The following is a 14,353-nucleotide window of genomic DNA, read 5'->3' on the forward strand; positions in this document are numbered from 1 at the left end:
AAACGGTAATTATAACCAGCATCAGAATTAATATTTATTAATCTGAGTTGTTTTGATTTGAAAATTGTCAAACGATTGCAGCATGAATTTGTCCTATTATAATATTACAACTCGGATATCTTGTTTCTTGGATGTTAATGTTTATATCACAAAGAATGGGGTCCCGCCGAGGCCCACAGATTATTTTTCTTTCATTTTGAAACATTTCTAATTCGATAAAAAATCCGAAGCAATTGATATTGTCAGGCTTGACCTCAGTCATCATAAAACATACTTCTTTCGATGTTATTATTCTTCTATTTATAAATAAACAAAAGGTTGTTGGCCTCAAAGGCCCACCCTTGGTAGTTCTAAGGGGCTATTTACCTGATACGCTGACTGTTACTTTACACTATTTTGGCTATTTATTTTATTTACCTCTGAGACAATTTTTGTATTACATCTTATATACCTTTGATATTTTCATGTGCATTCAAGCATTTTCTGATTCATGCTTGGTCAGTGTTTTTATTTCTTTGAAGATACAATATATAAAGAAATAATACATATATAAGCAATATTCATATTAATATATAGTGTTAATTGGACAACACAATCCGAACAATACAGATTCATCTTAGATTGAAGGACTCTTTCGTTACAAACCTACTCTCCAATTTTACGTGGATAAACACCTGGTTCAGTGCTACCTGTTGCAGTCAGTGCTGTGGAAAGATTCGTGTAAGTCGGCTTGCATCTATTCATTCCTTTCAGAAATGCAAACGTGCTGTAGACAAGTGAATGTATTTAGAGGTGTCATGGGAGGGAAAACTAATGTTGACGGCTGTACGTTAATAAATATAGTATCCACATGTTGGAACAAATTTATATCTATACGAGAGAATGGATCAACAGACAGAACAGACACCTAAAACTCGATTTTGCGAGATACAAGGCCAAGGAAATTTGTAAAACCGTTGAAATTGCGCTTTCAGTTTTCTTTCTTTCTCACCATTCTTTCTATCTTACATTACAAGTAAAAGTGCTTATCACTTCAGCAGTAGCACTGCCCTGTTGGCGGGATTATTACATTGACGTTCGTTTCATTTACACACACAAACACACACACATATCTATCTATCTATCTATGTATGTATATATTCGGAATGTTTTAATGTTTTTAATTATTTAATGTTTTAATGTTTCCACGGAAATATCTCGAAAACGGTTGAGCATTAATGAACTGAACAAAAACTATAATAGGAAATGCCATGGGGCAAATCGAATGGGATATCGCGGAGCCCTCAAGGGCCCCTCTTCAAGGGGACCCGGAGCCCAACTTTAAAATTTAAATGGAAACTTGTTACGAGTGACACCTCGTTCGAAATATATTTAAAAACTAAAAAGCGTTGTGGGAAAACATTTTTCATATCGGTCAACGTATTCAAAATGGTTGCCATGATATGTTACCTGTATCAGACAAATGTCCAGTACCGCTAATATGAAAACGGTTGAACATAAATGAATCAAACAAATACTCAAAAGGGAAGCTATGGGGCAAATCGAATGATGTCATCGCGGTGTTCCCCAGGGTCGCCTTTCATTGGGGACCATTCCCAACTTAAAAATTTTAAACGAAATTATGGGTCAAGTGATACATCGTTCTATAGATCTTCATACACTAAACAGCATTGTGGAGAAAGATTGTTCATATGGGTCATCGTTTTCAAAATGGCCGCCTAGTCATGGTCCCTGTATCAGATGAAACTTCAAGTACCACTAATATGAAAACGGTTGGAGATAATAACAGATGAACAGAATAAAACTGCAATAGGAAATCACAGAGGGTAGTTATCATCCCACGGCTCGAAAATGTTCCAACAGAGGAGAAGATTATAAAAAAGAAGTGCCATAATGCAAAGGAGGAAATATAATTGATAGAAATTCATCCTTCCAACATCATCCGTAAAGGGTTACAGGAAGAAACGGTGAAATTGCAAATGAGAATCTTAGATTTTGCCAATTGTTTCTAAACAACAAAATTATCTCAAATGTGTTTTTATACGAGACAGATGTCTGTAATGGAGGAAAGGTAGGTAAAATACTTGTTAAATGGTACCCTCTATTTTAATTGCAGGTAATGATTTGTGTAAAAGTCAATCAACTAAATTGCGAAACCAATTTGTAGAACAATGCAATTTGAGAACAAAATATACAAACTTTGGTTTTTCTAAAAAGTCGTCTGCTTAATGTTCGTTCTTTACAGTACCAGTCACGTGTACACTCAAGTGTTTCAGAAAAAAACATACCTATTGCAAGCAAAAGTGGGGTTCTGATTTGAGATTTTATTATCCAGTCCCGCTTCACCCACTTAGGAAGGGAGATCGGGAAGAAAGTTGTAATAATTAGATTTCCTCTTTAGTACTATGTCACTTATACTTTAACAGTCGTTTTCTCTGTTGGATTATTCTCGAGGCGTGGAATGATAAATACAGTCTGCAATTTAATATACGAGTTTTAACCTGTTCATTTATCTCCAACCGTTTTAATATTAGTGGTACTGTACGTTTTATCTGATACAGGCCCCATGTCTTGGCGGCCATTTTGAGAACGATGTTCCCTATAAGCAATCTTTGCCACAACGCTGTTTATTGTATGAAGTTCTATCGAACGGGGTATCACTTGATTAATATTTTCGTTTAAAATATCTAAGTTGGGCCATGAAAGGTGGCCCAGGGTGGGACCGCGACAACGTCATTCAATTTCCCCATAGCTTTCCTATTTGATTTTTTTGTTTGGTTTATTTATGTTCAACCATTTTCATATTAGTAGTACTGGAACTTTATCTGATACCGGTAAAATGTCTTGGTGACCACTTTGAATACGGTGACTGATGTGAAAAATATTTTCCCACATTGCTTTTTAATTTTTACAGATATATCGTTGGAGGTGTCACTCGCCCCATGTTTCCGTTTAAAATTTTAAAGTTGGCCTTCAGGATCCCTTGAAGAGCGATCCTGGAGGGCACCGCGAAATCACCATTCGATTAACCCCATGGCATTTCCTATTTTAGGTTCTGTTCAGTTCATTTATGTTCAACCGTTTTCGAGATATTTCTGTGGAAACATTGGCCCCTTATATATATAGGTTGTTTCAAAGCAAAACCGACAACATTTTGGAGGTTATTCCTGACACGAAGATAGGACAAAATATAGACCAACCTAGGTGCACAATCGCTTCCTTTCGGAGTTACAGGCTGCCGAAATCTTGAAAAAGTAAACATCGAGCATCCATATCTAGAAAAATATGGAGAATACCGTAGTGTGGTCAAAACTTCACTTAGGAACTAATATGTGCGTTATCCAAAAGTACATGTTTCAGAACATTGCAGTTGTAAAACAATTTTTATAGAGGGAGTTCGGATACGGGCATATAATTTCAATTATTCACCAACTACCTCTATAAAAATTGTTGCGAATGTACCGAAGGATTCTGAAACTTGGATATTTGAGTGTAGCAAGTACTAGTTCCTAAGTGATGTGTTGACCGAACTACGGTAATTTCCATAGTTTTGGAGCTATGGATACTTAAAGTTCACTTTTTCAAGTTTTAGGGACCCCAAAACTCCTAAAGGAATCATGTGTGCACCTAGGTTGGTCTAGACTTTTCGTCTTATATTATATATATATGTCTTTTGTCTTACCTTTGTCTTATATATATATATATATATATATATATATATATATATAAATATAATTTCACTATAGATAAAATAGAACAAAACTTTCACGAAGAATTAAAATGTAGTAAACTACTTAAATATTTAAACTAAGACATTTGAAAAAAATGAAAACTACTGAATAAAGTTTGTAATAAGCAACAGTGAATGGGAAATTCATATATATTCTCACCTCCTTTCATTCTTCCTCGTTTCGTGGGCGCGGTGGCTCAGTGGTAGAGCGTTCAGCTCCGGTGCTTGGGGTTCCTGGTTCCATCCTTGCTTGCACCATGTGGACTTTGTGGTAGATAAACACCGTGTCCGTGGGTTTTCTCGGGGTTCTCCCGTTTCCCTCCGCTTTCTTCATTCCACCATCTCATTCATTTATCATTATCACCGTCTCCTTTAGCATAACCGTGGGACGTAAAAGTTAAGGATTTCATTTCATTTTTTCTTCCTCGTTTCACAGATGGCAAAAAATCTAAAATGGCTTAGCTCCAGTGGTAATTTTTAGGTTTGGTTTTGGCAATGTCGCCATTATTATTTAACTTTGCGCTGGAATACGGTATAAGGAAAATCAAAGACAGGAACCAGGGCCTAGAGTTGAATGGGATTCACCAGGTTATGGCGTATGCAGATGATGTAAATTTAATAGGGGATGATAGAAGAACAATAGAAAGAAATTCAGAGATCTTATAAAGCGCTTGCAGGGACATTGTTTTAAAAGTAACTGCTGAGAAGACTAAATTCATGGAAGTGCGACGGGATCGCAATACGGTAAATTGTGAATAGGTTATAATATTAAATATTACATTTGATAAAGTGGATACTTTCAAATACTTAGGATGAATATTAATAGACGAAAATCATACTCATGAAGAAATTAAATGTCGACTGAAAGCAGGGAATTCTTGTTACTATTCGGTTCAAAATCTCTTGTCATCGCGAATTTTGTCGAGGAATTTGAAGCTTTAAATATATAAAACGATTATCATGCCTGTTGGTCTGTATGATAGCGAAACATGGTCGCTTACTTTGAGAGAACAACATAGACTGAAAGCATTTGAGAAGAAAATCCTGAGACGAATTTCGGACCCAAGAGGAACGGGAATGGGAAATGGCGGAAACTTCATAACGAGGAACTACATAATTTATACGGTTTACCCAACATTGTTAGAGTCATCAAGTCTAGGAGGCTTAGGTGGGCAGGTCATGTAGCTAGAATGGAAGAAAGTAGATACGCTTTTAAAGTCTTCACTGGAATGCCAATCGGAAAACCACCATTAGTAAGACCTAGGCGCAGATGGGAGGACACTATTAAGATGGATCTTGTAGAGATAGGAATACAAAGTAGAAACTAGATCCAGTTGGCTAAGGATAGAATTCAGTGGAGATCCTTTGTGAACGCGGCATTGAGCCTCCGTGTTCCATAAGCCATAGAGTTAGTTATTTAGTTAGAACTTAAGATTTACTCAAAAATGTTATTATTGATTATTCGATAGAACTTATCTTTAGAAAATCCTGAAAAGTAATATTAAAAAAATATTTTTGAAACAACTCTAGTGCATATGTATTTTCTAGGTGTTTATCGCTCATCCGGATTTTACTTAATACGGACTTGTGTTTAGAAAAATCAATTCTCTATTTCATTTAAATAATTGGACCTAGTGTCTGAGTTTCAGTCTCATGCGGAATTCTCATAATATGTTAACTTTGTGTTCAACGGCAATTCAGCAGTGAAGATACATGAGACCTGGACCTAGTATACAGCATAGGATTCGGAAATTATGAGCTCAGGTCGGGAATCGCACTCAGGTCACTCACGCTGATGCGTAGGATAACCCTATTCCTCAAGTGAGTACTCAAATACATATTTTATCATATGAATATTAATAGATATAATAATTAAAAATACAATCCGCTCTAATTAAGGTAAACTATGCAGCTCGTCCTGTTAAAATATTTATTGTAAATTATTGTAAGAAAAATAAGAGAATACCTACCAAATACACGATGCCAAGAATGATGGTACCCTGTCTCAGTGAACATCCACAGCAACTTTTCTTCACTATATACCACGGCATGTTGTCGCCTTTCTAGTCTGAAAGTGAAATAATACTCATTTTAATTGAAGTGAAAGTAATTTCTGTAATATTTCCAGAAAAATATCTATGTTGTCTCAACTATGAATTAAAAGTTCTTACACTCATTAGACTTTTTGTCCCAATACAGCTCTGCCTATAACATGGGAATTTGAAAAGTTTCCGGCATAACACGGAACAAAAGAAGACACATTTACACAAATGTAAGATGAAATAAATTCATATATATATATATATATATATATATATATATATATATATATATATATATATATATATATATATATATATATATATATATATGTGTGTGTGTGTGTGCCTGTGTGTGTGTATGTGTATATATAGTGTGTGTTTCGATAAAACACCGATAACGTTTTGGAGGTGAATCTTAAGATCACAAATGCTCCTTTTGGTATTACAGGCTGCCGAGAACATGGAAAAATTAAATTTAAACATACATAACTTCAAATCGTACTCGGGTCAAGACTTCACTTAGAAATTAGTATGTGCCCTATCCAAGCATGCAAGTTTCAAAAAGCTGTTGTACTTCCCCAACAATTTTTATAAAGGTAGCTCGTGAATAATTCAAATTATATGCCCGTATTCAAACCCAAATTGAATGCTCCTTGTATTATTGCAATTTGAAAATGAAAAAAAAACATGAAATGAAATCTTTATATTTTACGTCCCACGTTTATGCCGTTTAGGCTAAAGGAGACGGAGATGGTGAGAGATGTGTAAAATGGTGGAACGAAGAAAGTGGGAGGAAACGGGAGAACCCCGAGAAAATCCACGAGTGGGGTGTTCGTCCACCACAAAGTCCACACGGCACGAGCTGTGATCGAACCAGGGACCCCAAGCACCGGAAGTAAACGCTCTATCACTGAGCCACCGCACTCCTTATTGCAATTTGAGTAAGTGATTACAAAGCATCAATGGAATTTAGTCTGCAAAATAAGCCATCATTAGTCAACAGTATGTTTTCTATTACGATGAATGGCACACATTTTAACGAGAAATTACATAATATTGCATGTGAACAAAGTTCTCCATAAATTATGATCGAGCAGAAATTTGCTGATTTCGGGAAGGGGTAAACATTAAGTGAATGCGCGGCGCAACCAGTGTAATTTAGAATTATAATAACCACTGATAACATTTAATTTGTGTAGAAATCAACACTGTGAGATAAATAAATTGAAGTATAGAAAATAAAAGTAGTAGAAATAATTAAAGTCATGTTCATTACATTCTTCATAAGGAACTGTTAATGAGTAAGTTGCCGCAATTTTTGGCCAAAACAATAGAAATCAGATCAGAGGCAATAATATTTGTTTGATTCACGTAGAGTATTTCCTCTTTCTGAAAATGATTACTCTATATGCGTTTTGCTTTTCTTTGGCAGACTTAGCTTTGGACCCTTTTCTATTTTCAAATTTAAAATTGGACTTAAAATGGCATATTATTGGAGCCATGTTATAATTCTGGCCACAGAAATCTAGACGCCGAAACAAGTGCTAAGTTTAAAATAATACCTTGTTGGTTTTTACAGTGACCTGGAAGCTAGAAGGATAGCAGTACCTAGATATTAAGAAAATTAATAGGTAAATTCCAGTTTATAGTTTTTTTGTTTCAACAAGTGGCATTTTCTGTAGAGGGTTAGGGACTGTCTGAGTTAAAATATATGATGGATTCAAATATAAGGAACAGCGAAAATATACGGAGTAATACGAGTCATTTTAAAGGAGATATTTGAGGGATAGAAGAATGCTATTAAATAGTCACTTAAGCTTACATATTTATGTTATAAGTAAACAAGTTTTTCCCATTCGAAGTAATAGTTATATTCTTATCTTTTGTTTAAGATACCACTGCTTACCTTCAGCCATCCAATCAAAGTTCTTGTAATATTTTTGTTATTATTTAATGAATATTGAATGAGGACAGGCTTCCAAAACATTGGTATAAATTTGTGGTTGGCACCACAAGTTTCTGAACACTGACCAAAGAATAGGCCCGCCCGAATGATGTTGGCACCTACTTGATTTAGGCGTGCGGAAGTAGCGTCTGCTTTGAAATAAAATGCCGGCTTAGGTCACAATTGATGTACAAGTGCGTCAGCAACTAGAGTGCGGATATGAATATTATTAGGTAGTGTAATACTATTATCGACGTCTAATAGACGGAATGAATTAAGATTTATTTCATTGACAGTAATTATAAGAATCGCATTCTATAAGAGAGATAAGTATTCATAGCTTGAACATCACTGATGCCCCATTTGTTTTAAGTTTGTTAGCTAATTTTTGAATTTCGTCTAAAAGTGAAGCCGAAGTGAAAGCAGAGCAATGAGAATTAGTGTGGAAGCAGGCTGAATCGTTCAAATGGTTTCTATGGTTTGACCGTGTAGAAGGCTACTGTTGATGTACGTATATGGTAGAAGGGAGGCTAGTAAAAATCCGACGAGTACTGTAATTATGGTCACGATGATATGTTGTGATCATGAAAGAATACTGTATGTTCTGTGACTGGTGATACAGAATCTTGGAGACCTAATTGACTTCAGATAGCCATTTCAAAGGAAGATGAATGTTATCTTATATTTGAGGCTTAGTCCCAATGACCTAATCAGCCATTTTATAAGTTTGTTAGTATTGGAATTTCTACATAGCTATGTTCTGCAGTTGGTGTGATTTGAAATCATTCCAGAGATTTTTGTTGGTCTGAGAAGATTACAGGACGTGCACTAGCGAAAGTTTCCCATACAATAATCACGAGCAATAGAATGGCAACAAAGGAAAGGAATGAATCTAGAGTTTACACTATGTTTCACACAGTATAGTTGTTTGTATAGTCTGAAAAATGTAATACTTACTCCTATAAACATTGCTATGAATTGAATTTTCAGCCACCTTGTGTTTATTGTTCTTCCACTAAATAAATTGAATGCAATAATTTCGAATACTGTTCCTATGGATAGTGCATGATGGAATGTACTACAACATATTAAGTGTCATGTAGAACAATATCTAGTGATGAATTTGTTAGCATTACCCCAGTAAGGCCTACTACAGTTAATAGGAAAATGAATCTTAATGTTTATAATTAAAGGAGAATGTGTTATTTGTGCTCTGAGAAGAGTATTAATTCATCTAATTCCCTGATTCCTGTGTACACGGCGATAATTATAGTAGCTGCGGTCAAGTAAGCTCAAGTATCATAATCCATGAAAACAGTGAATATATTTTGGTCATATACTATAAATCCTAAAAATCCAAATCCGAGTATCGCACGAATTAGTATTCTTTTTACCACTTTCTTGGGTTACAATATGGGAAATTATCCCAAAGCCTGGGATAATTAAAATGCATACTTCAAGCTGAACGAACAATCAGAATGAATGTTGATAGAAAATAGGGTCTTTTTCTCCGGAAGAATCAAAGAGGAAGCATTGTAATAACCCTTGGAAGAAAAAGAGAGATTACAGAAGTAGGACAGCACGGATTACTATTGATTAATCCCTGAATTCGCATATTAATTACAGTTGTAATGAAGTTTAGGTGAAGAGGAAAGTGAAAGGACAAACAGACGCTGCCGCCTGAGCAATGGCTCTAGGAAGAGATAGATATACTGTTCACATTGTCCCTTCCACACTTTCTACAATTATTCCAGTTAAGCGTAGGATTAGTGAGAGGGGGATGCAAACAGAATCTTATTTTTTTAAGCGAGGTAAGGCCATATCGGGTGCTTATGGTATTAAAGGAACTAACCAATTAGCAAAGCCACCATTATAATAGGAAGAACTATGAAGAAAATTATAATGAATGTGTGGGCTGTCATAATCAATTTATATAATAAAAGTAAGTGTGGCTTGTTCGTGCATGCTACAAACGCTCCGAAACCAAGACCCGGAGTCCCATGGGAGTTATATGGTATTGTAGCCCTGTATCACCCATCCATGAAGAAGGTTTCGGTTTGGACCAGCAGGGTTCCAAGAGGAAGAAAACGCCCTAGCAACGGTGTTACTGTGCTTTAAAAAAATGGGTGAAATTTTAACGACAATGCATGCATTTCTTTATTTTCAATTTCAATGTTGCTTTTCTTTTTATACAAATCATTATTGGTCCAATATTCCAGAATGTTCTAGAGTTATCAACAATCTTGGAAAATGTTACCAACTGTTATAGACGTTTCCTAAAAGTTAGAGAATGTTCTAGAATTTTCAGGATGCTTTAGAACATTCTAGAGTGACCCAGGATGTTGTAGGATGTTCCAGAGTATTCGAAATTGTTGAAGAATGTGCCAGCATGTTATATTATTTTTCTATAAGTTCGAAAATGTTTTAGAATGTGCACCAGTAGGAAGGTATACATTAAGAATACGTTGTCTCAACTTCGTCTCAACCTATTTAATGTTTTGACAGGAAAATAGTGGGGTTATGTCTAAATGACGGGAGCCTGACAACAGAATCTACCTTAATCTGTCCTAACCTATTCGAACTACTACTACTATTTGTATTATTACTACTACCAACTACTACTACTCTTTGTTCTACTATTACTGCTGCTACCAATATTACTACCAACTACGACTATTACTATTTGTACTACTACTACTACTACTTCTACAAAAGGCTGCCTCCCATATGTGGCGCCCCTGAAGTTTGCCTGTTCGAGGTTGAGTATCGCCATGCGCCAACACAATTAGAGTCTATATATAGTAGCGGCACTATTTCCAGAAAGAAACGTGTTTTACAATTATGGTAAGAATTACTTATTGAGAAACATAATCAACTAAAATTATAGATTACTGAGAAACTACTTTTCTTGGAGGTACATTGACAGAAAGTTAAATACATGTCAGTTTCATCTTCAAATTATTTAAAGCTCTTTGGCACCAGTGTGCTCAATTAGCACCAAAGAAATTTAAGAGACAACGATGGACCGGAGTCTGAGCCGAAATTAAATATATGCCAGGGAAACTTTTTAAATATAAGATCAGATCAAGGAAAAGTGAAATTGCCAGACCGTTGATTGTATGCCAGTGATATGTTTAAAACATAACAAGTGAGAGTAAATTGCTAAAGGTAAAACATAGTGAACAGAGTATTAAATGGAATTTAAAAGTGTTAAGTAATAATAACGTTAAATGTAATGCCGAAACGTAAAAAAGGAGGTAATCTTGCCAATTGTGACTCTAAAAGAAGGAGGCAGAGAGAACAGCGAAGAAATGAAACAGATGAGGAGCACGATGCACCTTTAGCGTCACAACGGAACAGAATGAATACGTTAAGAGGAAGCTTAACATATACACAACGAAAAGAAATTAAAAAAGAGGATCGAGTGACACACACAGCAAGCAGCACGGAGAAACTGCTGAAGAAGCAAGATTGCAAAACGAACTAAGCAGAATTACAATGAGTGGAGTTCGTGAAAGACAACGATCGCATGAGCATGAACAAAACATTAGTGTACTAGACGTGCGAAGCAGAAGAGGAAGAGATTATAGTTTGTCAGGTGACGCATTCCGTTATGACCAAACTAAAGAGTATAAGAAACACATACACGTTGTCTTTGGTAAAATGGAACACTACAATTTTCTTCATTTGAATTTAATAGTATTATTGTTGTTGTTTTTAAATAAATTTTCGTTTACAAAATTTTCCATTTTTGCATAACCGTTCACTTCATATATAAAAGTACGAAACTTATCAAATAGTCACAAATCAATTTATAGCGAGTCACCTATCTCCTATAAACATATTTCTCCCGTACGAAGAACGGGCAATTCAGCTAGTTACATTATAAATTTGATCGTCAACAATTAGGCTTCCAAGACCACCAAGTTGCACTTAAATCAGCAAGCTGAGAGATATATCTACTATTTATGCTCAAGCACCAAAAAGTAGATGTATTGTACCAATATACTTATGATTTGTAGAAAATAGTCATCGTTGCTAGAAAATAAGATAGCGGCAGTGTTAGGAGGTAGATTGCAAATCTATTCGTGGTGTAATATACTTCATGGGATTATGATATCGGACTGCAATTCCGGAGTAGTGTTTAATATATTAAGAACTAAAAGGTTGCATTTTATTTACGGCTTTGAAGGCACAGGTATTTTTAACTAAAAATCTTGTTAAAGGGTTTTGTTTGATAATGGTAGAGTAGTTATTCCCCTGAGTGAGACAATAATAAATGTTGATCTGTTGGATGTTTCTTGATTTTTCTTAGTAAGGATTTTCATGTTTCTCCATGGTGATTTAGAATGAAGGCTGCATAGGCGATTCGCATGTAGTAAAAATAGTAATTAGTGCTGCTATTACTATTAAGGTGAGGAGAATAAATTATACCTGTTCAGCAGTTTTATAATGAATATTCATTTAGGCAGAAAGCCTAGAAACGGAGGGAGGCCACCTAACGAGAGGAGACTAGTGAAAATCGCTAATTTTGTTTTATTTTGGTGGAGAAAGTTTGAATAATATGGAATAGTTTGTTTATTATAAAAAGGGGGACTGCTATAGCTGAAAATAGAGCATAAAATAAGAAGTATTGATATAAGGAACGTATTATATCACTTAATAATAGGGTTATTATTAATCAGTCGGTGTGGGTAATTGATTAATATGTCATGATCTTAAGAAGGGACGTTCCATTTAATCCACCAATTGGACCTACCAGTACGGATAGAATTGTGATAAGATATATTAGGTTGGCCGGTGATAGGATGTAAGAAAGTAAGAAAGATTGCACTTTTTGTAAAGTTATTAGGATAATACAATCAGATAAAAGTATTGCTTCTATGACTTCTGGTATTCAAAAGTGAAGCTTGATTGTACATATTTTAAAAAGCGGGGAGATAGATATTAGGTAAAATGCACTTTACAGGTCGATGTAGAGTAAATTAATTGCTATTAGAAACAGAGAACTTCAATGGATTGAAACAGAGAACTTTGCTTTAAAACAGGTTCGTTGTGATGTTGATTATTAGTCCGAAATTAAGCTAATAAAATATACCGACTACATATATATTAATATGCTTAACGTATCCAATATGTGATAGTTGTTACAGCATAGATCTGGATAGAAAATAAATATACTTGTATAGAATACAATTTTCTCATAAAATGGGTAAAAGAAACTTGTACCATATATCAAGGGGGGTATAGGTTCCATTCAATATTAATTTATATTGATTAAGATTGAATATTAACTATTAATAGGGTAGTAGCATCACATTTTGGTGGTATAGTATTATGCTGGCTTTTCGTACTTTATATGTCTAATTGACATAGAGTGAGAGGCTGTCGCGGGTTTAAGGGTGACGGAGAAGATGGCATTAGATTTCAGTAGTTGTTTTTGTTTATTGGTAAGTGTTTGAACCAGTTAAGGTTATGAATATCCGGCGAAATTCTTGCCACTGCCGCGGTGAGACGAGAGGATCGAAAGGAATAATTTAAATGACGATTAAGGTGTAGTTATATTTGTATAGTAGGTGCTTTTATTTTTATTTTGAATTATTATTTGAGATAAAGAACTCTTTGTTTGAAGCTATGAACTTATTTGTTAACTAGGATTAAATACTCTATTATTTGTAATGTAATGTAAAAAATGTGGGTAATAATAGTTGTGTTCTTGAATCTCTAAGTATTTGGCGGTAGCCTAGACTATTCAGAGGAATCTGTTCCGTAATCGACAATTCAGGATTTTGTACTTGCAGTTGTGTGTACAGTTTTTTATAACCCCATAGTTGATAGTATTGAAAAGAAATTTGTTAGTTTCAGTATCTTAATTAAGATTGAGTTCATTTAGAGCTTATCAGTAAGAGACGATGAATTACAATAAGATACTAGATAATAATATTTTAATGGAAATTTTTTAAATGAAGGTGGATTTATATGTAATGTTAATTTATTTAGAGGTATGCCCATTTTTTTGCCCGTGCCCGGCTTGGCCCTCGAATTTATAATTTCAATCCCGACCCGAGTCCCAAATGTGTTTTAGCATTTAGGCCCGAGCTCGTGTGATAATCAAATGTGCCCGAAACAAGCCCGAACTATAGAAACTTAATAAATAACGCCGAAGTAATGTATGCTTTGTAAGCCCGAGTCCGTTCAAACCTCTAAGTTATGTAGCTAGCATTGGTAAGGCTCTATGACATTTACACGTCGCCTGTCGCTGTCGTTTATTTAGATATGTCGTAACAGGGTGGATGTACCGGAAGGTATGCCGAGTATGGTTATCTCAAAATAGAGCTTGTTAGTTGAGCTATTTATATCGAAGAAGTTTCTGTGCAACTCAGATTATTTTGATTAATGATGCGCTTATTGTTTTTATATTATTTAATTTATACTAGGTAAATCAACTTCAGTGATGTTATTGTATAAGTTGTATATTTAGTTCATTATACTGTCAGCCATTAGGGCCAAGATAATGGTAACACACAAAATTCGAATTTTTTGGATACTGTAACTACAGAGTTGGCTATCAAATCAATTATTAACATTATGTCAAAAAACACATCTCTTGTCAAAATGCAAAGGTACTCATTATGG

General features: G+C 34.9%; 1 protein-coding gene across 1 annotated transcript in view; it reads right to left on the minus strand.

Moving 5' to 3' along the window:
• The window catches only part of LOC145681635 (uncharacterized), a 566,147-nt gene that overhangs the window by 506,131 nt on the left and 45,663 nt on the right, over nt 1-14,353 (minus strand). Inside the window, exon 2 of the mRNA XM_081753251.1 lies at nt 5,701-5,798. Coding sequence (XP_081609377.1) covers nt 5,701-5,781 — 81 coding nt within the window. The 5' untranslated portion in view covers nt 5,782-5,798. The remainder of the gene's footprint in view (nt 1-5,700; nt 5,799-14,353) is intronic.

Source organism: Thermobia domestica, chromosome 3, assembly GCF_964235325.1.
Source record: "Thermobia domestica chromosome 3, izTheDome1.hap1.1, whole genome shotgun sequence".
Classification (NCBI taxonomy): Eukaryota; Metazoa; Arthropoda; class Insecta; order Zygentoma; family Lepismatidae; genus Thermobia; species Thermobia domestica.